Source organism: Cyanistes caeruleus, chromosome 2 (assembly GCF_971803275.1).
Source record: "Cyanistes caeruleus chromosome 2, bCyaCae1.hap1.1, whole genome shotgun sequence".
Lineage (NCBI taxonomy): Eukaryota > Metazoa > Chordata > Aves > Passeriformes > Paridae > Cyanistes > Cyanistes caeruleus.
In genome coordinates this window covers 54,222,342-54,247,992 of record NC_141702.1, presented here as the reverse complement: position 1 = coordinate 54,247,992, position 25,651 = coordinate 54,222,342, and the positions used below count along the sequence as shown (strand labels likewise).

General features: G+C 37.7%; 1 protein-coding gene across 4 annotated transcripts in view; it reads right to left on the bottom strand.

The window, feature by feature from the left end:
* Positions 1–25,651, bottom strand: part of L3MBTL3 (L3MBTL histone methyl-lysine binding protein 3) — a 79,001-nt gene that overhangs the window by 28,592 nt on the left and 24,758 nt on the right. For all 4 annotated transcript variants that reach the window (XM_086877049.1, XM_086877050.1, XM_086877051.1 and 1 more), the window contains exons 4-13: positions 25,301–25,460; positions 24,170–24,308; positions 22,762–22,846; positions 20,557–20,648; positions 17,932–18,036; positions 16,434–16,569; positions 12,883–12,974; positions 12,193–12,344; positions 3,336–3,412; positions 1,846–1,931 (exon numbers count right to left, since the gene is read on the bottom strand). In XM_086877049.1, the coding sequence (XP_086733175.1) occupies positions 1,846–1,931; positions 3,336–3,412; positions 12,193–12,344; positions 12,883–12,974; positions 16,434–16,569; positions 17,932–18,036; positions 20,557–20,648; positions 22,762–22,846; positions 24,170–24,308; positions 25,301–25,460 (1,124 nt within the window). The remainder of the gene's footprint in view (positions 1–1,845; positions 1,932–3,335; positions 3,413–12,192; positions 12,345–12,882; positions 12,975–16,433; positions 16,570–17,931; positions 18,037–20,556; positions 20,649–22,761; positions 22,847–24,169; positions 24,309–25,300; positions 25,461–25,651) is intronic.

The following is a 25,651-nucleotide window of genomic DNA, read 5'->3' as shown; positions in this document are numbered from 1 at the left end:
TGCCAACGGTTTCATTGCAGTATTTAATAAAACATTACATACCAGCTGCCTGAAATGTCTATGAAATTGTCTACAGGAAACATATTTGTGCTTTCTGGTATATATTTTTGTTTCATGAATCAAACCCCTTTTCAGTCTCCTACTGAAAACATAACTAATCCACAGCATAACAGTAACAAACAGGATGAAATGCCTGGGTTTGTAATATTATTTTGACAATATTAGTGTCTTTGGTAGGAGTATCAGATTTTGTGTTTGTCATCTGCAGTTATGAAAACTAAAGCAAAATTATTTCCATTTTAAAGGAACATATTCACAAGACAAGTTATGAGGCCTACTCTAATTTTTTAGGAAAATAATGTATCTGTCACTCTAGGAGTTCTCAGAGTATTGGTGTTTTTCCTTCAGCTGCTGCTTAAGAACTCAATTTTCTCCCATAATACAACACAAAACACTGTTACTGTCTCAGCTATATAATCAAATAGCTTCCTAATCCTTGCTCAGGGTATTTGTGCTGAGAATGTAGGATTGAGAAACATTGCTAAAACAGATACACCTTGGGGTGATAAACTACAGGTCACTAATAACCTCTGGTAATCTACTGACCCCAGGAACTGCTATAAACACCACATTTTGCCTTTTGTTAATCCAGCTCTTAGCAAAGTTGAGAGTTAGTATCCCTGATATGAAAAGCTGAGGCAAACATGCTTCAGTGTGCTGTGAGGCAAGGGCTGGGTCACCCAATGCCAGCTCCCAGCAGTAATCCAAGATGATCAGAGGGATGGAGCACCTCTCCTATGAGGAAAGCCTGAGAGAACTGGGTTTTTTTCAGCCTGGAAAAGAGATGGCTTAGGGGTGATCAGCTTAGGGGGTAATGGCAGCCTTCCAGTACCTGAAGGGAGCCTACAAGAAAGATGGAGAGGGGCCTTTTTACAAGGGCATGTAATGACAGGACAAGGGGAAAGGATTTCAAACTAAAAGAGAGTAGGTTTAGATTAGATATTAGGAAATAATACTTTACTGTGAGGGTGATGGGGCACTTGAACAGGTTGCCTAGAATTGTGGATGTCCAACCCCTTGAAGTGTTCCAGGCCAGGCTGGATGGAGCTCTGAGAAACCTGGTCTAGTGAAAGGTGTCCCTGTCCACAGCAGTGGCATTGGAACCATGTGATGTTTAAAGTCCCTTCCAGCTCAAGCCACTGTGTATTCTTTTCTGTAGTAGTGACCATCACAGAAACCTTAAGAACTCAAAAACTCAAAAAGATGGATGACTGAAAGAAACTAGCAAGTACAAAGATAAAAGAAAAGGATATTGCCCACAAACACCATAGTTAAGCTGGGGAGCTGCCTGTGGATGCTGCTCACATGCCCTAGTTGCAAGCTTGCAGAAGAAAAGGTCTGCAAAGGGGCACTGAAAACAAATCCAAAACAATGGACTAGATGGAAAAGCAGATGTAACTTCTTACATTCGTTTTTACACTGTATCTATTACACCATATAAAACATACAGAAATACAAATCTTCAAAATACATTATCACAACTCAGTAGCTATCTCATTATTTGTAATAAGTACGCAGTAATTTTCCACAGCAAATTACACTCATTAGTAATATATTTGTAGTATCTAATCCCATTTATAATAATTAAAATAATACATTAACAGTTATTTATAATAATCTGATTTCTAACAGTGAACTGCAAACTTGCATAAAAATAAACCACCCATTAGCAACTAATTAATTGGACACATTTGGAAATATAGGAACACCATATATGTATTATCTTCTTAAACAAATTAATTACATGAACTTAAAAGCATGAAAGAAATTTAAGCATTTTCTCACCACTTTAAAAGCCCTTGCAGGTGCAGGTAGTGAACTGGTTTCTTCCAAATACTTCTCCCAGGAAAAATGCTTAGCATGTGGATAATCTAGCACAGAACAAACATGAGCAAAATTAAGCACAGCAGTGCAAAAAATTAAGTTAATGTCTAATTTACAGAGAGCCTAACACTTTAATAATACTATTTTGATTTATACATCGGACTTATAAAATAATTGCAAGAAAGGCTCTTCTAAATTGTCTCTGATAAATTCACCATATAGGTTAAAAGAGTCAACAATCCTCTCATACACACTATTGAGTAGCTATTTTATACAATTGCTTTGGATATGAGAATATTCTGTGATCCCCTCTGCAGTATAAATAATGTGGACTGGAAAAATCTGTCCAGTTAACTGAGGAAATTAATTCAGGTAACAAACAGTCATTCACTGGTAAGCACTCTAATCAGTGATAGCTTTGTACCACAGTTGAGCACACCTGGCTACTTGTTACTCTTTTAGTGAGCAATTTTTAACTAAATTTCTGACAAAATACCCTGGACATTTATGAATAATCTACAGACATCATCAAAGAAGATGTTGTCTTTCTCAGAAAATGTCATGCTTATAAACACTCTAGGGAAGAAACACAAAGACAGATTGGCTGTTAAAGAAAAGGCTGTGCCTGTCCTTCACCTTTACTCTGCACCAGAAGTTTAACTTGAAGTTTAAATATTAGTATTCATAAGCTAGAAGAGAACAAAACCAATTCTAATTTGTTTTACAAGGGATTCACTGAATAATAGGCTGCAACTAACCTCCTAACAGACAGATTGCTTACAACTTCTCAAGATTGCTGGCTATTAGAATTTTGGTCGAAATCTGTTTTAATCAATTAAAACTTTCTACGTTCTCTGATCCCCGATGCCAGCTTCTGCAACAGGGCATTTAGGTCATCCAGCCATACACAACAGTCCTGAAAAACAGTCTCAAGTTTCACACCAATGAATACACTTCCTTTTTTATTGTCTCTCTCGTAGCATTTTCCTTCATTTTGAAGACCCAAGTTTGATTCCTTGATCAGTTAAGGCAGTTTTCTTACCAATCCTTTACCTTGCACACTCAGTTCACATGAAGATGTTTCTCTCCTGCAATGATCTCACACACCTGGAATCTGCTTTATCAGTATTTTCAGAATGTGAGTCTTACATTACTTGTCAGCCATTCAGCCAAAAATACAAATTCTTTCAGACTTCAAGGGATATATTTTGTGAGTAGATCTCTCTTAACTAAATCAGTATATATTTGCATACTTAATGCCTAACATCTATTATACTTCTATTTTCAATATATTAAGTCCTGTAAAAAAAAATTACTGCTCTGCAAATATCAATTCCTGATTACAGAAAGAAAATAAACAGGAGAGGTAATAGAAAGCTTTTGTAAATTTTAAGCGATGCTAGCTGACTATAGCCACCTTAAATCTTTCCGACATGTAACAAGATACAAACCTGGTGGGGTGATGAGAGTTCTTTTATGTTCTTTACACCATCCAACAGGATGAATATGTGGGCTAGCTGCCTCACACCTGGAGGGAGGGGAGAAAAAAAAGGGCCTGAAAATGCAGCTCTTCAGACAACCTGTTATGCTTACAAACTGAGACCTACAAGAGGGACTTAAATTCCAAACAACCCACAACGATTTCAACTTACACTGCAAACATAACCTGAAGACACAAACACATCTAACACAGGCTTGTTACCACATATACAAGCATAAGGCTTTATTTACAATTTTGCTGGAAGATCAAGAAAGTCCTTTAAATTAGTGGTTTAGAGAAGCTATGATGCTGGATCTGAAAAATTCACAAGCAGAGACTCTTGGTAGAATCATGTTGGCCAGTTGTAACATCATAATCCCATCAAAGACAGAGAAAGTCTTGCAATGCCAAGACCAAAATTTGAAACCAAAAGCTTAAATATCTTTATTAATGGTCCAGGTTGCACCTGGAGGAGAAAATCACGTATAACTGCAATGCACTGCCAATTGCAAGCAAAAAATCAGAATTGGATTCTGAGTGGCTTAAATAGAGATATAAACATGTTAGTGTAACCCAGCAGCACATAAGCAATGTAAGTCTGAGAAAAACTCTGAAAAAAAGACCAAACCAAAAATCCAAACCAAACAAACAACAACAACAACAAAAAAACCCCATGAAAAACCTAACAAAACAAGCATCTTAGGCCTCAAATCCCAAATTACATGATAAAATTAGTGATGCAAAAAGTCAGATCAAACTCTCTTACTTAAAGGGCTAACAACTTCCCATATTTTCTGTCAAGTGCATCCTATTCTGCACTACTGCTGTTGCCTGTGGCAGGCCACAAGAGCCACAGAATACTAATAGAGGCAGTGTGAGCTATGTGTGCTGGCATCTGTCTCAAGCAGTGAGAGATCGCTCTCACCGTGCTCACTGGGTCACTTACACCGCACAGACAACAGCAGCAGCTGAGTGCCGGCCATCAAGTCCTCTTATGAAAACAAACAAAAGAGACACACTCTGTAAAAAAACTGGTCTAAAAGCAGACAAGAGAAAATCTGCTTAAGCCTTCTGTGATATTAAATTATTATTTCTAGAACTATATATCCTTATTACATATTAGGATATTCTTTCTTAACACATTTTGCACAATAAAACACAGTGTATATAATATATCATGCATATATTATAATTAGTATATTAGTACTCAATATTATTAGTAAAGGCAAAAAGGAAGATCTACAGGAAAAGTAAAAAGCTATCAGGCTCTGCTGTGAAACATGCACCATCCCTGTGTGTGCACTGATACTTACTGATGGCTTTTGAGTTGGCTGAACAATTAACAGTGTTTTTTTAATAAACATATATTAAAAAAGTACATTGTATTTATGTAGTCAGGATGACTAAGAAACATGCTGCTGACACAAATCACCAGCATCACTCTGCATGGCACTGCACTACACTGTGCAAACACACTGTTTGCCTCTATTTAGCTGAAAACTCATATATTATAACCATGTAATACCCATGTAGATCTGCCCTTAAGGACCTTGCTTCTCTTAGGAGCCTGCCCCACCTAATTTCTTCTTTAATTAGATAAATTCAGTATTACAGTGCACTACCACACTCCTCCACTATTTCCTATCCCTAAAGGCATTTCAGTAGCTGACATTAAATATTTCCAACTACTCCCCCCACTCTCTCTTCTGGAGACCCCCACCAGCATTTTCATCTCTCCAGTGGCCATGAGCTCAGTGTCCCACTCACTCCAAGGATCCAGTGAGGCCAAAAAAGTGAAGTCCAAGTAAGCTGAAGTAGCTAAGGCCTTCATTCTTCATGTCCCCAGGGAGAGATCAAGAAATCAACCTTAAGCAGCCAAGCAATAGTCTAGATTCAAACACCGTGTCTCCCTCCTGTGTTTTCCAAACACTTCTCAAATATTTGATGAGAAAAGAAGACAAGCAGAGAGAAACCATGCATGAAGACACATACTTCATATAATAATTACTGAGCAAAACACCAAACCACTTGTGATCCAGTTTCTGTTTTATTCCTCTCTGAAGTCAATGTCTCCATCATTAGGCTGGAGAATAATAGGTATTCTCTCCACTTTTCCTCAACCCCAGTTACTAATGCAAAATACCCAACAGTGTGGGGCTCTCTGTGAGTGCTATAAAATAATTGTCATCTGTATCTACTCAGAAAGCATGCTGGAAGTTCAAATTAATTAAGTCCCCTTAATTAGCAATATTAACGTATATACTTCCAAAATATCACATGCTGATAATGTGCAATACCTAAAAGGGTGAAATGAACCGTGCATGAGAGAAGAAGAAACTAAAGGTTTCTTTATTATTTAATCTTTATTCCAAATTATGCAGGCACTCCATAGTCTTAAGGTTTAAAATGCCAGGTTTGCAGATCTGGAACACAAACATACTTTAGGGACTGCAAAAGGAAACACAGCACAGAAAAATTGTGGACTGGACCCTGGGCCATATCACATCACAGTTTTGAACCTTCACCACACAAAAGAAAAATGAAGAATTTTTTTTTTTATTTTATTTTTTTAATCTGAGAAGTATTTTACATGATGTCTAAAACTCAGTATAGATAAACTTCAACAACAGAAATGCAGGCTGGGTGCCTCAGAATATTGTCTCACAACAAGTACTCCTCTTGTCTTCTACCTAAACAGAGTGAAACACTAATGATGAAGAATACTGGCCAACATAATATCATTATCTTGTGGCTATATATATGAAACAATTCTGCTAGTATTTCTTTGTAATGATGCCAATCAGATAATTCCCAGCAGATAAAACCGACCTTAGATAGACTGTAATGGCTCTGACGACAGCCAAGGATTTAACTCAGTTCATGAATACAAATCTTTTGCCCTCCTACAATATATAAAGCCATCCTGTATGTAATTAGTATTTATAATATCACACCAGGTGCTCTCTACATCACTGAAGTTGCCATCAATAAAATGAAGAAAAGGAAGTGAGACCTTTTGTGGAAATTTAGCACTGTCAAAACTCAGCACCTGACTCCTAGAAGTGTTTTGCCCCCCAAAAATAAGAGAAAAATGGCGAGTCCTTCACGCTTCCTCTGACCTCTTCTTTCCCCTTTATGGTCACTCTGAGGAGAAGCTAACAAGAATGTGGGGCAGCACTCCTCTCTTCAATCCCTCTCATGCTTGGAGTGTTACATGTATGTTACATATACATCTGCACTGAAAAGACATAGCATAGCATCTTACTTCCTAAAATATTTTGAAGTACAGTTCACAAATTAGTTTCAAAATTTCCCAAGTTAAATTTGGGAACAAGTCCTTCCCATGCTCAGGATCACTATGGCATTATCAGTATTATACTTAATCAAGCAGATGTGCAAAAACACTTACCAGGACAAACCTAAATGCATTTGGTTTTGTTTGAATTCTCAAGCATATGTCTGAACACACATTTTAATAAAACTCTGAAAAGTGAATGCCACTGCACACACTTCTTGCCTTGAAGATTCAAGAAGAAGCAAATAACCAAGGAATGTTGCTATCAAAGATGGATTCCTGGAAGATGCTCTGACATTACAGCGAGCATGGAACACAAAGCAACTTGTAATTCAACAGCACTGCAAAATAGTACTGTGAAACATCTACAAACTTTGACTTGCTTTAAAAGAAGACCCCAGGCATTACAGATACACCTGTAAGCAGCTTCTGCAACCATGGTGGACTCAGGAAAAAGAAAGATCCCTGTTCCAGCAAAATCAGATCATACAGTCCATCTTCACCTACTGATTTTACAAGGCCTTTTAGCTTCTAACAGTTTATTTAATAATGTAAAGTAGAGATCAGTAAAAGCCACACACAATTTAAAGTAAAACTATTATGCTTTAATGTCTGTTATTTAATGGACATACATCTAGTTTGGAAGAACAACAGTAGTCTATCAGATTAAGCCCAAGAGTTGTCAGCTGGACACGTTAAAGGCTATGCTGACCTTTCACAATCAATTTGCCACATCCCGCAGCTTTTTATCTCCTTTGTTCCAAACAGCAGACAGATCACCCAGCTCACACACTCCATAAAACACGATGATCCATGAATTGTGAGGATGCTTGCCAGGCCAAAAAAGGTTACCAACACTAGCAAGAGCGGAAGGACTTTGCACCTCGAAACCTGCCTACCCCTGGACCACAGCAGAGCACCAACACCACCTTCTGCCGAGAAGCAGGGATGTGACAAATGCATGCTCGACTAATAAAACAAGATTAACCATGTCCCCACAATTCATTTCACTTGTGAACCATTCTTTCCATTGTGTGAGAACATGCAGACAGAAAAAGAAATCTAATATCCATACTGGAAACTGAAGCTAATCCAGAAAGCTGAAGTGGAGCCAAAAGCAGCAGAGTACACCAGCTGAACCTGTAAGAGAGCCATGCAAAAGGACACGACAAGTGACAGCTTGCTGATTTATGGACATCTTAACTAAGGAAAAACCATCAAAGCAGGGCAGAGCTACAGGATGAAAATGGCCAGGAAATAGCTCTGCAATAAGGAAAACTGAGGGCAGCTGACAACACGATTCCCTGGTGTGTGCACCACTTTGCATGAAAGGAACTCGTGTAAGGTTCAACAGTCCTTAACTCACGGCAGGAGGGCACATCCCAGTGGGAGACTCACACATGGAAGATGACTTAATATTCTTCTACTCATCACTTTCATCTCTCCTGCTAATTTTTCCCAAAACGCTGTTTCATTTATACAGATCATCCTAACTAGATCAAGAGAGATGGATGATTCAGCTTGCTGCCGAAAAAGTTACTACCAAATATTTCAGGAAAATGTTTTCTTAAAAACGTCTCCACCTGAAGTTCCAGACAGGTTTTTTAATTAAATAGTCAGCATTGTTTTTACAGTAAGTGCATATGTTATAATAATTTTATGTTTTGAAATGATTTCTGATTTTTCCTTTTGGGAAACAAAGCTTTTGATATTCTGATATTCACTTTAATAAGTGTAGATACAGACCATAACAAAAATATTGTCTATCAAAAATCAGTTATGCACACATGCCCCATACACCCATAAATAACAATGTGCCCTCAAGAATGCTACTTTTACAAGTTCTTGATTGTGACATGTCAGTCATCCAACAGAGCAACAAAAAAGGAAGAAAAACATAAAAACTATCCTGCAGCCCCATCTAGTGCATAATTGAGAATACTTCATCACCGACAAGTATAAAGCTGGTATAATTTTAGTTCAGGGCTTCTCAAAACGCAATCCAGGAGGTTATGGTATGCATCCAGAGGTGGTATAGCATTACCATAAAACATTACCATATTTTCTATTTAAAGTCTGATAAGAAAGCTGTGTGGTGATTCACATGAAATTTAGGGTCAGATGATGGTTCATTTTCCATTTAAATATTTAAAAGCATGCACTGTGACTCATGGTTCTTTAAGACTTTTTTACCTTCTTTTTGACGTAATTTAACCCCTCTAAAAAGATGGTTCCTTTCAAACAGAGAGTGGAGCAAAGTCAATAATCTCAAAACTGAAACAAGCAGAGTTCATCTTTTAAGGACTTGGCTGCTAGGAAAGTAGTAAGTACTGACAGCGAACAGGGCTGGCCTCTTAGTCTCACAGCTGAAGCCCAGCCTGTTCCAAACGTCATACAGATCAAAAAATTATTCCAAAAATCAAAAGCTATTTTATTTTCACAGGAGGCTTCAGAAATATTTTTTCTGTACATGACAGGAACAGAGCAGCCAGTGATGCATGGGTCACTGTATTTTAACACACTCCAGGTAAGCTGATCCCAAAAGCTTACAAGTTTTACAACTTTCTCTGCAGGGGAAGTTCAGACCAAACCAAGGATAAGTGAGGGCACCCAGAGCTCTCTGAGGTAGCAAGTCTGGGAATGCTGTATGTCCAGCACAGCCATTGCACCACTTCTCCTGTGGACAGGCAGCAACTAGCTGGAACAGCTTCACCTCTTTCACGAACTTTGGCTGTGTTTCCATTTGGCCACAAAAAAAATAAGTTAGATGAGTCAACATCAATCTGTGTGTAAGCAAAACCGATGTAAGGGAATGGAGAAATATAGTATGGACCTGTAGTTAATTCATAGTTCTGACATACCTAAAGATTCCCAATGCTATTTCCAGGTTCAGCCAACAGTATGAAAACTAAGAAGTTTCACTGAACGAGAATGCCTTCAGCTTTCAAAGCAGTATTATGTTTCATCAAAAGAGATGAACAGATGGAAAGGACCTGAAGGCTTACGTTGTATAGGTCAAAATTCTCCTTCATTAAATAAAATCTTGAATTTGACAATTTTGTTCCATCTAAAACCCACTATCAAAGGAAAATTTAATAGGATTTATAATACACTGAAAGTAGCATGACCATGCATTAAAGAACTGCTGTAATGACTAATTCTAGCCAGGGTACTTACTTTGAACCAAAAATGTATTTTCTAATGCTCAGAAAGAAAGTAAGGAAGAGAATCTTCAGGCTGAAAGCCTGGAGCCTAAAAAACCCTTAGGCGATGGTAATGGATTTCTGTTGCCTGAAGTCAGTAATATCAGTCAACTCTCCTTCAGGTATCCAAAAATAGGAAAGGTTATTTTAACCTCAGAGACAAAGTTCAGACTACTCCAAATAAAACACATAAGGTATACAGAGAAAAGAGGTACTTGTTTAAAAATAACCAACATACACAAAATAAGGCATTTCACCTTCATTATAATTCTGAGATTGAAACTTACTTGCAGGCACAAGGAAACTGTGAGGTTCAGCTCTGGGTAATCTCAAAAAACCTTTACATTTCTAGTTAGAGACAGCAGTTGGTAGACATGAAATTCATGCACCTAAGATATTTTAAGGCCCTTACAAACCTGATATCTAAAATTAAAAATGTAAGTGGGATGTATTCAGGTTACATTTTCAGGCTCTCTTTCGGTCAGACACTCCATTGCTTATTTTCATTTGCCACTGTTTTCTCCTATTTTCTTTCCTTCTTCCTCCATTCACTATTTGCAATACAATGCTGAGAGGTAGGCTACATTACTCAGAATTTAATTTTCCATGTACAGTACTTCCAGGAGCATCTTCTTGCTGCTTCCAGAAAGGTATTTCACAATTTCACCAAAAGAACAAAACTTAAGCTTGACGTTAGTGTAAACACAGATACAATGATTTCTCAAAATCTACAGGCAAACCTATAAGCTTTCTACTTCAAATTTTCTTTATCCTTTAGGATAAGATATCCTTTAGATATCCTTTTATGTCGTGTATCTACATATAAAATTCAGGAAACCCACTTCAGGATACTACAACTATAATTAATACTATAAATGTAAATCTTGGTTATGTACTCGAAAGCTGCTTCTCCTCCTCTGAAAAGATTGGTGAACAGAGTTCCTGTTGACATTGGAATATAAACAAGTCTGAAATTCAGTATATGTCTGCTATATAGAGTGTAGTATTTTATAAACCTATGCTACCTCTGAACAAACTATGGGTTACATTGCACTATGTTTTCCCTAAAAGCTTTGCCTAACTGCCATTTTGATTATTAATTAATGCCATATCTATTATTAGATATATCAATATCTAATGTCATATCTATTATTCAAATACCAAAATATTCAGAGTAAGTTTTCCCAGTCCCCAGTTTCCTGATGCTTTATAGGAAAAATGTATGGTTTGTGTTACTTCTTTGTGGAAATAATTGCTAATCTTTCTGGTCTTTGACTTGTATGGTCTACTATCTTGATATCCAGTTCTTGGCCTCACTTAACTGACTGTCCACTACTGCTTCAATAATTCAGTTCTACTTCCATTTATTTGTCACATTGTCCACAAAATTTGAAGAGATGGACTCACAAAGTTTTGAAGTTACTTTTATAGTTTTGTGGCATTCTCATTGACATAATACCAAAGTCATCATTAAATACAGATGAAGAAAATTTTCTTCATTTATTTTTATAGGCTCAGCTATACAATTAAGTTGCCACTGCCAAACCCCGGCCATAAAGGGGATCCACAACAATGCTCCACCTGTTCTGCAGTAACTTACTCTCCAAAGACTGTAAGGTAAACTACATTGCTCAAAGTCATCTAGCAAATGAAGAGCCAAGGGTAAATACAAACCTGCACTGTAACAACCTTAATCTCCTTCACTGTCTTTATGCTCCTAGTACATCCTGCTCCATCCACTGACCTTCCTATATAGATACACACAGCCCCTCCACCACACAACACGCAGAAAGGTCATTTCTAACACAGGTCGGCATAGCAGGAGCTCAATTTCCACTGGAATGTAGAACACAGAGGACTAAAATCAGGTTTTGTCACTATCCTGATGCTTTACAGAACACGACTACAGTTCGGTTTCAACATAAGTGAAATCAAGAACCTTATGAATACTTACCGCTTTCCCTTCAATTTACAGTTATAAGTAAAACTAATTCCAAGTACACTTAGTTTCATTATCATGGTTATATTCTCCAATGAAAAGATCAGCCTCAGAGATTAATATGTAATTTAAATCAATCCACAACTCCAAATGCAGCAGCACACACTAACACTCATTTAGCACAACCTCAGCACTTTTCACATGCAACTTCACATGGGAAAATTATTTCCTTCAGTCTGCCACTGAGACCTACTTTGGTGGCCATACTTAAAAATCTAGCAAAAGTTGGTCCGGTAACTATCACCAGTCTGGAAAGTATCACAGAAAACAGCACTTAAAGCTAACACATTTCTGATATATCTCACTAGGATACAAAACAAAAACATCATACCAGTAGTCATAACTCTCGTCCCAGTTGTCAAAATGAACCAGAAAACGATTGTCCACCATGTCTGTCACCGTGGCAACACAAATGAAAGTCGGGTTCTTCTTGTCTACGGCTTCCAGCTTCATCCCCACTCGAAACCCCGAGGGAATCACTGTCTACATAGAGGAAGACATTTAACTGAAGATAAATACTATCAATCCAGAAATCTCCTCATCATCCACAGTCAATATATTCATGTCATTTCCAAGTTTTCCAATTAACTGTCCCAACAGAGCGACAGCAGCCTCATTAACTGACATGAGAAATGCCCAAACACAGAGACTAGTGGTTTATGAAAGAAAAGAAGTCCTAAACATGCTGCTAAAATTAAATGTGTTAGTTTTAGCTGTCTTAGATACTCTCTCTGAAAGACCCTTCTTGTTCCACAAGATTATGGTGCAAGACACAGTACAAATAACAAATCTTTAATTTAAGAATGCATTGGAAGTTTAAACAGATACAGCAGAAAAATAATTAATTGGAACTGCAGAGGTTAGTTGCAATGGAGAATGTTAGAATGTTATTCATTTTGCTGTAAACATTTTTATTTGAAATTTCAGGATCAAGTCTTCCATCACTGAAATGTGCTATGGGTCTCTACCACACACACGAGCATACTCACAATTACACCATTACTAACAAATGACTACTTACTGCATTCTGGTTTTCAAACAGTGATTTAGGAGCAGCTTGAGCCTTGCATGCCTTTAAGTAGGAGGGCCAGCTGAATTCTTCTTCCTTATATCCTAAATGAGGGTTGTAAAAGAAGGGCAAGAAATGATAGGCATGAGACACAAGGCACATGTATCAACAAGAGACCAATTTTATACTTCTATCTTCTTCCCTTTGAATGAGCATTTCCAAGCAGCACAGGCTGCAAGTCACCTCTTTGTCTCTCCCAAGAAAACCTCACCTTTCCACCACCTGTCTGCCTCACAGGTACCATCTAACTTCTCTTAGTTGGTCTCTCTGACATACACACAGCCAGCAAGTGTTCTCCAGCTGCTTTTCAGTCTATTGCTTCTGCTTCGGGAATCAGAAAAAGACCTACAGATCCCAAAACTCTTCCTACTATGCCTGTCAGTCCAAGAAAAAAAAAAAAAAAAAAATCCCTCCTCCTCCAGACTTCACTGTATTACATCATCAGGCTCTCACTAATACAGGATCATCACTTCTAGCTTTAAAACACCTCACCTAGGTTATATATAAACAGTTGCTCACACAACCAATGCCTCAGGACCCTTTCTCAATTCACAGTGTAAACTGTCCTGCATGGACTTTATACATTTTTTATTCTGCATATGAAACACTTGAAAATAAATGTGTATTTCTGTTAATGTTTAGTTTCTTAGGGAAAAAATACAAATAATTCATAATATATTGAACTGCATAAAATAATCTACAAAAAATCATTTGTAGTTCTAATCTAAAAAACAATGCTAGGAGTTGGAAGCAAATACATTTCCTCCTTCACTTTTCTGTTATGTAACAGTTGTAGAAACATCTCTATTAGTCAATATGTTACAATCCAGTAAAGCAAGACCAAAACCACAAAAAATTTCAGTGCCTTTACTGAAATGTGTCACCTCTTAACTACTTGAAGTAATACTCAAATGTGCCAGAGACAACTGCTGTGTTTAACCTGAGATTCTCATATTATCCCAGGAACTGCAGGTTTAAAACCCTTCACCTTCTCTGCATAGGGTTTTCTCACTTCATTTTAAATAGTAGTCAACACAAATTAACCTACAAGTCCAAACAAAAATACTTTCTTTATACTCCAATTGCCTCTTGTCTTGATACACTATAGCGGTAGATCATTTGAAACCATTTTTAAAGCAATACAGTATTTAGGCTTTTCATTTTTGCTCTGTAGTTCTAGAGAGTATTCAAACCTAAGTCCAAGTTCACATCAGACAATAAAAAACTCTCACCTATTGCAAAAGTGATCAGTTACTGGGACTAGGACAAAGCCCATGGAAAAAAAAAAAAGGTTTTAGTAGACTGTGAAAGTTTCTGGGCAATGTGAGTCTTCCTGTCACCAAGTGAGAAAGGGAGATCTTAAGCTCCTAACTCATCTCTCATACAAGACCAAAGGTCAATTTGATTTATTCACTGCAGATATAGATCAGTCAATGCAATTTTTACATGTGTATATATATATATATATATGTATGTATATATATATACACACATACACATATGTGTACATACATTCACTTGCTGCAGATTTTACCTGTATAAGATAAAAAAAGTGGCCTCCTCTACACAAAATGAATAGTGTCCCAAACACCATCTTTGTTAATATTGGTGGAACCCAGTTTGATTTTGCTTCTCCAATCTCCTATGCCTGCTGGAAGTCCAGCAGCAGCTGCCTGTTGCCTCTGCTGCTGTGGGGGTGGGAGATATCCCATCACAAGACCTGTCCTGCCCAGCAGCACTAAGAGTTACCCACTCTTTCCATTTTAATAAACATGGATAGAAATAAGTTTCAGAAAACATCTAGAAGAATATTATTCCTGTCTCATGTCCCTCACTCCCCATACCTTCCCCCCTCCCCCCCCCTCCCAAGTCAGACCACCAGGTTTCAAATTGCTTAGGGTTTATACCATGAAGGTCATAAATTTGCATTTTAGCTGGAAAACTAAAGGCTACTAATGAAAACCTTGGAGTTTTTCTCTGGGGTGCTATTTTATATAAATATTGTATCCTGTGTCAAAACTTTCATTTGCTTTAGCATCTGTAAAATTTGCAATGGGCACTATAAAAATCATTATTAAAATGTCATACCACAGCAAAATATAACCAATCTGTCCAACCCAAGTGAAAAAGAAGTCCCAGCAGCCTACAACTGGCATGTTATCCTTCTCCTTGGAAAAGCAGAACCTCACAAAGTTCTCCCAGGGGCAATCATTCATGGTTAACCAAAGCTTTTTAAACATGTAAGATGTGACAGGTGACAAATCCTCATCATAGACACAAAATTTACTAAGCACACTGCAACAACATCAGGAACGCTGTAACTGGGAACTGCCCATTTGCTACATACAAGTCGTTACATCAATGAAGGCCAACCTTCTAAGAAACCCTTATCTCTTGAATTTCAAGAAACTGCTATTTCTACACAACCAGTTATGCAGAACTGTGTCCCAAGGCAAATGGCAGCACAGAGCATTCCTGCACTGTGGCCAGAGTGGAGCTTGCAGAGCACTCAGAAGAGCAGCTCATGCTTCCCAAAGCTCACCCAAAGAAATGCCATCCTCACACACTGGCAGCTCCCCCCAGCCCCCACACTTCCAGTGGCTTTACTCTCACTTTCCACACCTTAGCCCTTACATCCAGAGTTTTATAACTCTCTGCAAGCACACCCTCTTGAATCCGTGCACTCCTCATTTTCCAGCCCTTCTAAACCACATTATACTGCCCTCACCGTGTATGCCAAAATGGCACATTCATTTATTTCTCACTTTCCAGACTTCAGGACTTGCTCCCTTCATCCCCACATACTCCCTCCATATCCCAAAAGTATTTTTGATGGCACAGTTCAGTGCAGATGCCCTCCAAATACTAAAAAAAGTTACACAATGTGAAAAGGAATTAATTATGCAAGTAAGTTACACACATTTCAATAGTTGTAAACCATTTACATAATCCATGTATAAATTATACTTTCAGGCTCGCAATCTTACCTTTTTCTCTCCCTATTGATCTGTTCATTCCTCTTTTTGTCTCTATTTCAGACAATCTTAGTGGAAAGGGCAGTCTTTATTAATCTGTACCAACATATGTACAATAACAGTGATCACTGTGCAGTAGCAAAAATGTCCTAAGACCTTCCACTAAAGATCCTCAGCTGCCTGTGAAACCTCAGTTTGAGCATATATGTCACCAGTATGCTGCCATTTTCCTTGCAGTAAGCTGGGGTCTAGGTTTGCTGCTCTGTTGGCTTTTTTTCCTAATGCCTTCTGAATGATTTAAGAGTTTATGGCCCATTTTGTTTTCTTGGTTTTTATGAACTTCCACTGAATAAAAGGGGCATGCAGTTGAACTTGAAATTTTAGGCAAGATTTTAATTTGCCATTTTCAAATACTCTTGACTAAATGAACTAAAACATTTCTGCCAAAAAAAAAAAATATTACAGCATTGCACAGGTATTCTCAATCTCAGAAGTGTGTAAGACACACAGATTTAAACTAAACAATACCTTTAGGTGGATGAAGCTTGTGACCTGTTTTTTCACACCATCCTACAGGATGAATGTCTGAAGAATCAGCATTCACCCAGAAATCGTAACAATCTGGGTATCCATCAAAATGTAGTCTTATTCTGTAGCCACAAACCTAAAAGCAAGAATTGACAACATACAACACTATATTTTAAGATCTTTGCCCTACACATAACCAATTCCATTCAATATTATGTATAATAACTGTATGTTTTCAGTCAGCTTTTCACTTCTGCCCAATCCAGCACTGGATGAATAAATTCATTTAATAAAAAGGAGAGAATTAAAAGGCAAAGATATTCTCAGTCTGAGTGCCTCCTCTTCTGGTCAAAAGAATTTAACTAAAAGCTGGCTATTGCCAGTAGTGTTCAAAAACTTGAAAAGGGTTCAACCCAGCATCAGAGTAAAGCATAAGCCCTACAGAAGAGCATGAATACATCTGATACAACTGAGGACAAAGTGCAGATAATGAGGTTCTCGAGCTATCCTGATTAACTGATATGCAAGGGAGCAGTGAACAATAAGTATGCTCAAAAGGCTCTCCGGAGAGATACTGAAAACTGTTTAAGTAAAGATGAGAAGTCAGTGGAAGTATTCCCCAGAACTTCATTGTTCCATGAAGTAATAAGTCAACCACTGAGAGGAGGAGAAAAACAGGACACAATATTCTCTCTGTACGCAAGTTCTCCACATCTCCCTGAGTGCCAAATGCCAAAAATTTACTGCAGCCATCAGTGAAAATCTCAACATCAACCCTATTTTATATTTAATTTGTACTCTGACATAGCTTCCAGTTTTCCCATTTTAATTCACAAATGAAATCCAAAAGCCCATTAAAATGATGCAAAAGTTAAAGTAAGGCATGTTTAAAAGATATACAAAATAAGCCTGAGGAGCAGATTCTCTATTGAGAGCAAAGAAGCTGTTGACCAGAAAAACTATTTCATGAACCACAGCAAAAAAAAACCCACCTGAGTTTATATTTTATGCTATGTTATTTATATTATGTTAACTTGCACAGGTTGCCAATACATGCAATTTCTGCAGCCACCAGCCTGAAAAAGTTGTAGCACAACAGCACACAAGAAACTTTTAGGTACTCATATCAGTGAATGGAGCAACTGCAAATACTATCAAACTTCTATAAAACTGCTATGTATCAGTTGTCATATTTCTTTTCTATTTATTTTTTTCTTTTAAATACAAACTAAAGGATTACAGATAAAACCACACAGCATCCAGTTAGCCTAATACTGTTTTCTGTAGCTGTGTATGTTAAATACACGTACTGCTGCATTGACACTGGATATATCCTTTACGAGTCTATCAGGCAGAAATGATTCAGCATTATTAAAAAGTCTTCCTACAGAAACAACATATAGTTTCTGTCTGCCTGTTAGGTAAGAGTGAGGGTTTTCAGCTGCTGCTGTTTCATTTCAGTCTCTACTATAACCCCACACTGTGGCTGCTGGCTTACCTCAGCCACCGTGAGAACACAGTAGATGGACTGGTGCTCAGGATCCACACCCTCCAGCTTCATCCCTACCTTGAATCCATTCTTGTTGTACGGGAAAGATTGATACTGCAATGGAAAAGAACAGTTTCAATATTTCTGAAATATTTCAATGTTGTGAAATATTACCAGAGCAAGACACAGTATCTTTATAAGGAATAGAATAATGATTATTTACTATTCATGTTTCTGAAGGAACTAATAAATCACTTAAAGCTTCATGTCTTCAAACATGTAGAGAGAAAAAGAGAAATTGATGATTGTTTGAAAAACACATGGATACAAGAATGACTTGAAACTTCAGGTATGTAAGAAAATTAGGAAGAATTAGCAAAAGAGTCAAGGGAAAGAAGATGATACAATTTGTCTTCAACTTTTTTTCACTAATTGTGAATAAAACATCTTAGCAATTTAATTATTTAGTTTTCAGGCTGTACAGTGACACTGACACCTTCCTGGTGGGCACCATTCCTATAATAATCACGACAGTGACTCTGTTTTGCCTTTCCAGTTCCACATCTCAGGCAATGAAAGATGAACTGAAAGGCAGAAATACTGAACATTGTATGTAGACCTAGCCTATATTTCTTGTCCTTTATATGCTGAGTCCAGACTATGCAGTCTTCTAGGAGAATTTCTACATCACAGGAACATGACTACCCTTATATCACATTACCATGAACCCAGAAGATTATCTTTCAAAAAACAGAAAGTGAAAATGAGGCTAGGCAGGATGGATCAACCATCTTTTCAACCAGCAGGCATCATCACCCCTCTGTTAAAGAGGATGGAAGGCAGAAGATATTAAGGTTAAATTAGAGGAAAGATCAGAAAAATAAGTAACCAAAACTGCAGACAGTTTTCCACAGGTTAGCAAATTCACAGCCAGCTTTTATGTCCCAAGCGGTTACAGAAAAAAACACAGGAAAAGCATCTTAAATGTTCACTTTTCCTTCTGTTTCTGTCCAAGAAACACATGCTCCTGAGTCAACTGCAACCTCTGCAGCCAAAGGGCAGAGAAAGGTACCAAGGGAGATACTTGGAGAGGTATCACCTACTTGTAAGGAAGGGGAAACCTTGAAGACACAGCTTGGAAATCAATCTAAGGTCTAAGTACCAGGAAATGGCAAGGATCCTCCATCATCCCGATCATTCCTAACTAAGTGTACCAAACAACACAGTGAAAAGTACTGCTTCTGAAATGGTAAAATGGAAAGAAAAAAAGAGTAATACTCAAAATGCAAACAGAATTCAAGGATTCATAATTGGTGGTGATGTTTGGTTTGGGCTTTATTTTAACCTGTCTACTTATGTGGCTTGCTTGTTCATCTGTAAAATGAAGAAACATTACTTGGCCAAATTCTGAGTGTTATTAATAATTCCCTTTCTGCTATGGGCTTTAAATACTGCACACTAAATCAAGCATTACCCAGGGGCTAAAGACTTTGACAGAAAATACTAAATTAAGACGCACTGGATGAGAAAGGTACAATGTGGAGGAAACATCACGTAGCACCGTCTGCAGTGCCCTGCAAAGCCTTTGTACTGCTACAGCATTTCATGGCCCTTCAGACAGGCAATGCTTTGTAAATCTACCTTCCCACTAGGACACTCTTTATCCTGATTGTTTCCTTGCTAATTTTTGAGCCAGTATATAGCACAGGGGGACACAACAGAAGATAGTCAGCAGACTATTGTCCTTGCACCCACAAATCTATGGATTCTGTACAGCTAAATCTCAGTTCTTCACTTTTCTAAGTCAATAGCAACTAAATCACCAATTAAAGATCAGCATCACACGCATGTGGTAAGCTGAAAAGCTAATTCCTGCAGAGAAGATTCAATAGCAGAAGTATGAAGCGTAGAGAAAAAATGGTTGTGAGAAACAGCCTGCAAGAACAGAATTACCAAAATAAAAGTAACATATAGCAGGAGTACAGCAGCTGAGACATGTTTCACCAGGTTTTGCCAGGGAAGATAACAGCATGGAAATCTTGTAGGTTTGGACACAGAGCTCTCTGCCAAGCAAGAGAGGTGGCACTAATGAAAGCACTGAAATGACAAAGACTGCCATAGCAGGCAAAGGACAAGCAGGACACGATGATGTGACATCCAATCAGATGACAGGCAAAAGGAGAACAAGACGAAGTAGTATCTGACGCAGTAACAAAATATAATGTCAGCAGAAGCTGAAGAAAAGACAGGTAATATAATCAAAGCAACAAGACAAAAGATGACCTTCGTACCACCTTTCTAAACATATTTAAAGAAAATGATACGGCATGAAAAAGTGTGGGCATGTATCACATTTTTTAGTTTCAGAGACTAGAAGGAATGGCTAGAACTGCAGATTTTGGAAGAGCATCTGCTTTCTGCAGTCTGATTTGACAGCATTCATCTACAACAACAGAATTCTCTGAGAAAAACAGAGATAATTGCTTTCATAATTGCTGACGGACACAGCATTATTTTCATCATGCAGGTTTTCCCAAGAAAAACATAAAATCTTCAAATTATTTTTGTTTATTGATTTCTTAAGAATTTCATGACCTTAGGTGGTTCACTGACTTAAATTTCAGATGGTCATACCTCTTTAAAGAGCTTCGTAGGTACTGCAATGGCCCTTTCTTCCTCCAGATAGGATGCCCAACACCATGCTTGCCTTCCTTTAGAGGGTACAGCTATAAAGAAGCATAAAACAGTGAAATAATTCTTTAACTGTTAACATCTCAAGAAAAAGAAATCCACAACGCAAGTTTACAATATTCTTAAATTTACATTTTATGAAATGCACTCATGGTGTTGATCAGAATTTATTTCAGAAAAAGGAGCAGTTCTGTGTAGGCTGAAAGGCAACTGGAACATGAAGGTTCCTGGTTTGTCCAGAAACTTTTCCAGCAGTTCTTGATTAGTAACAAGAAAAAGCTCCTTAAGGTGACAAGAACAATTTACGAAGTTTTGCTCCAATGCATTTTTCCTTATTGCTCCTAAGAAGCATTAGGATATACAATTTGCAAATGTGTAAAAAGCTGAGTTCAAATCACAAAATACCCAGTATTTTAAGGGGTTCCTTTTTCTCACATCTCTTTCTTTTAGTGGAAAGTGTTTTCAACTGGATACTTCTCATAGTAGGTTTTTTTTTAATCACGGTTGAAGTACCCTATTCTTTAACAGTATTCAGAACGTTTCTCACCTACTCTATCACTTTGTAGTTTGATGGTTTTGGGTAGAAAGGCAGTGATTTAACAGTATTTTCTGCAAGCCTTCAGAACTGTCACCAGTGCATTTTTTTCCCTCAGGATGTCATTAGCATATGACAGAAACCGCCAGTTTCAGGTTTGTTCACGCAGTATGAACACTTGCATAGTAATTGCAATATTGCTTGCAGTCCATCTTAGTAATGGCTACAGTCACACAGCTCTCAGGCCTTGAAAATAAGGTACTACCTGCACTAGCAATCACCAGGAACTTCAAGAACAGGTGGCCTGAAGGCTGGCCACATATGCCTCCTCTGCACAGGCAGTTTAGCATTTCAGACCATAAGCTCACACCGTCAGAAGGATTCATCACGGTCCACACTGTGATTCTGGCTAGATCCAGACTCTGGGCTACTCACAGGAAAAATAAATCCTTTAAGTAACAGTCTGGCTTAGCATTTTTATGATTAAAACATGAACCATAACAATAGTGATGCCAAACTCTCCTGAAGAAAGATGATAATGTAACCAAAAGATAATAAATTTCAGAGTGATAGCGATCTCTCAACACCATTAAAACTCATTCATCTTATTCGGGATTTACCCAGTTTTTATCTATTCCATTAAAGAAATGAATTGTGCCTGGTTCTGAATACAAATTGGTCTTTTTACCAGTTTATACCTTTATACTGATGTTTTCCCAAATAAAAATAAAAAAACTCCAACAGAAGAAATTTATAAATCATTCTGTCAGTGGGCAGCAGTGATTTCCATAGAGCATCAGCTTTGTGCTCGTGTCTCACACACTTCTTATCTCTTCAGCCTTAAAAGCAACTGTAGAAACATTTCAGGAATGATTCTGTCATGGGAGGAGGATCTTTCATAATTTTTATTGTTGTATCTTCAACCAGTAGTTCACCTGCCTGGTGTACATCAGAGCTAATTGGAGTTCTGTGCTGATTAGTGGCCTGGCAACCTCTGCAATGCCTCCCCATCTACCGTAAGAATCACTCTGGAGGGCAAGATGCAGGTCTGTGGTAGGTGTACCACTGAGGTACAACAGCGGCTGATTCTCCAATTCTTCCTAAAACTATCTGTCATACAAATAGCTTGAAAGAATAGCGCTCATTTAAAATATGTTTTATTATTTTGCTCGATGCAGTATATGTCCCTTTGGATTGATTACAGCAATTATTCCTAAACAGTTCCATAAACTTGTCTATTTCCAGCACATAATGAAGATGCAAAATTGATCCCCAAGGAAACAAAAGTAAACTTCCACTTCTGCTTGATACATGTCTTTCAACATCTGGGAACTCAATGGAGCTGATTCCCTCTAATACTGGCACTATTTAGAGGGATGAAAAGAAAAAAACCTAAAATGCATATTAATTGCATTTACACTCACTATATCCTCTCCTGTGAAAACTTAAAAATTTAATTGCTGTAAATAACACTGTCACTGTCCTTTGACTGTACTGAAAAAAATTCAATAGGGAATACAAGTTCTGTGAAACAATGCTGGCAATTCACAGTAAGATACGGATATTACCTGAAGAACTGATGGTTGAGATTTTTGTTTCACAATCTAACTTACTTTGTTTCAAAATTGTTATGTCCCCTTTTCTTTTTCTCCTGGCTCTCTGTGAGACTCTCAAGATTCTTCCTTCTGGTTTGTCCTCCTAAATTAGAAAGAGGAAAAAAAAATTAAAAAAATTAAAATAAAATACAGTAACCTCATTAGCTTACAAGTCTGGTATGGTAAAAGTTGAGATACTGAAGTTTAAACCTCAGTGACTTCATTTAAATGGCTATTGACCCAGCTCTCTCCTACCTCAAGCAAACATGCAGATGTCTAATAGAAGCAAAGTGAGCCATCAGTGACAAATCACAGCAAACAGTGAAAATGGCAGGCAGGACTCCCACCTCTTGGCACTCAGCCAGCCAGCCTCGCCTGACCCAGAGACAGATCACAAAGCCTTCAGCAGACCTTGCTGAGACACTGATAAATAACAGTATCTTTGGCATGTTCATGCTTCCAAAACAATTTAAAGGAAAACTTCTCACAGCTTTACTCTGGTTTTGTTTGTTTTTTTAAAAAAATGTATAATTGCCTTATTAAATACCAAAAGGCACTGATCCTTTCAAATTTATTCCACTTTTTATGCAATAACAGTTTTGTGAGCACCTGAGCAAATGAGCAGAGTAAGTACCCATCTGGGAGGGCAGATGCATGGAGACAAGGTATCTGTGACTTTTGCCTAAGACACTGCTATACAGAGAGCTGCAAATTCCCTCCTGACAAGTCTAGTATCTTCAGTGTTTTGACAATTTGGTGGTTGCAGAACTCAACCGTTCTCCCTGAAAACTTCGCTACCCCCAGTAGTGTCACAGCTATTGGGAACACAAACTACAAGAAAACAAACATTATGGGAAGGTATTGTGGTAAGCTTTTTCTAAAATGAAGAATAAATCCAAAAGGAAAAAAAAAACAAACCACAAAAGGTGCCCCAAAGCAAATGATACTGCAACACAAAAGCAAAAAAAAATTTTTGGCTATGACTTTTAACATCAAATTACACTAAGAAAATCAAAAGTGTTCCCTTCTTAACTGTAGTGTAGCTTTCTTTGTAAATAAATTATTGGTCTATAGTTATTTATTCATGTGCAGAATGACAAAGTAACAGGGTTGTTGGGAAATATGTACTCCTGTTTTTCCATGCTGAAGACATGGCAAGTCTACATTAGCATCATTTTTCCTTTAAATTATTTTTGTTCTGTTTTTAAAAAAGCAGGGAAAAGACACAAAAACCAGTTTTTATCAATTCATTGTCAATAATTACAATTTACTGCTGAGGCATAATTAAATTGGCAAACCAACTACTTATTGTGGCTCTGACAAGAGTGATGAAGTCTCTTCTCTTTTTGGACTGATGGAGCATTGCAATACAAGGCAAAACTCCCACCCAAATACTTGTAGGAAGGGGTTTATGATGCATACTAACAATTTCATCAGGACTCTCCTTCTTCTCCCCATTATCCCGGGACTCTTCTTTCAGAGGTACTTTTGCTTTTCTTTTCCGAATGCCTTTAGAATCATCTTCTCCATTGCACTCCATGCTGGGATTTTCCTCCTTTGGTTCTCTATCACAGGAGTAACACAATGACACAAAGCCAATATTATTTCACTTCTCATATTCATAAAACAAGTAAAAAAGCAAGTAAACGTGTGAGTCCCATAGTATTACACTGAATATATTCTTAGAAATACTACTGAAAATTAAGTCTGTCAAAAGAATTAATCTGAGAGACACACAATAGCAACTGTAAAAGGAAAGCTGTCAGCTTATGCTGAACAAGTTTTACATGTTTTAAACAGTGTGTCTTTTTTCATGTACCATCAAGTCTCTCGGAGAAGCAAACTGTGAAATGTTTAGGACTGCAGGGCAGTTTAGAGAGAGGAAGGCAAAGGTAATTGTTACGTCTGACAAATCAAACTGGAGAAAGCTGGTATGTGACTGTACAAATTGCTAAACAAGAAATCAGAAGAGAAAACTTTGAAGCAATTAGCTAAATATGAAGAAAAATGTACAAAATCATAAATGTTTAAAACTGCCACAGTCTAGCAATATGCAATACCGAATGGACACACTAACACAAACACGCTTTTATGATGAGATGAAATGCACTAGCTGAAAAAAGGAACTGAGAAACTGCAGTATGCTCATGTTTTCACTCACTGTCAGCTATAAAACAGCTCTTGCACTTAATTATAATTAACTTACCACCCCAACCATCTCATTACTGATTATCTTAATTCCAATGACTGAAACAGGGTGGGAGTCTGACACTGATTCATGCATCCCATAGACTGTTTTACTGCTTGCATCTGACAGCAGAACACAGCACACTGAGTGAAAAAGACTGCCTTCAATGTCAGTGTTAGACAAAACCAAATGTTGTAAAGGCATTTACACAAAAAAACAGTGAAAGAACATTACAAACCAATGGTGACACTGAAACTTGTCTGCTTATTACCTCCCTCTGCCCCGCCATGAACATTTTATCCCACTGCTTCACTCTCATGCTGCATTTATGCCAAATTCTTCATTTCTATGCTTTATTATAGCACCTACTTGTTTTTTACTTGCTGGGCACATTTCTGGCTGCAAAATTTCCCTTCAGGAACAAACTCTTCTATGGTACCATAGCGGTAACAGTTTTCACAGAAAACAAGTCCATCCACTTTTGCAGTTTCCTTCAACCTTGTGGGGATCCCTGTCTTTTCTGAAAAGGCTGCACAAGGACAAAAGTTAACTTCACTTAGGCAGAAGATACATTCCAAACATCCTTAGCAGGCCTTGCCAAGCAAACAGAAAAACATCAGCCACATCCCTCTTGTCAGAATGAAGAACTAGGAGTTAGTGGTTGCATGAGGTCCAGATTGCTGAGAAGCAAGTCGGGTTTTCACACTGGAACAGGAGAGA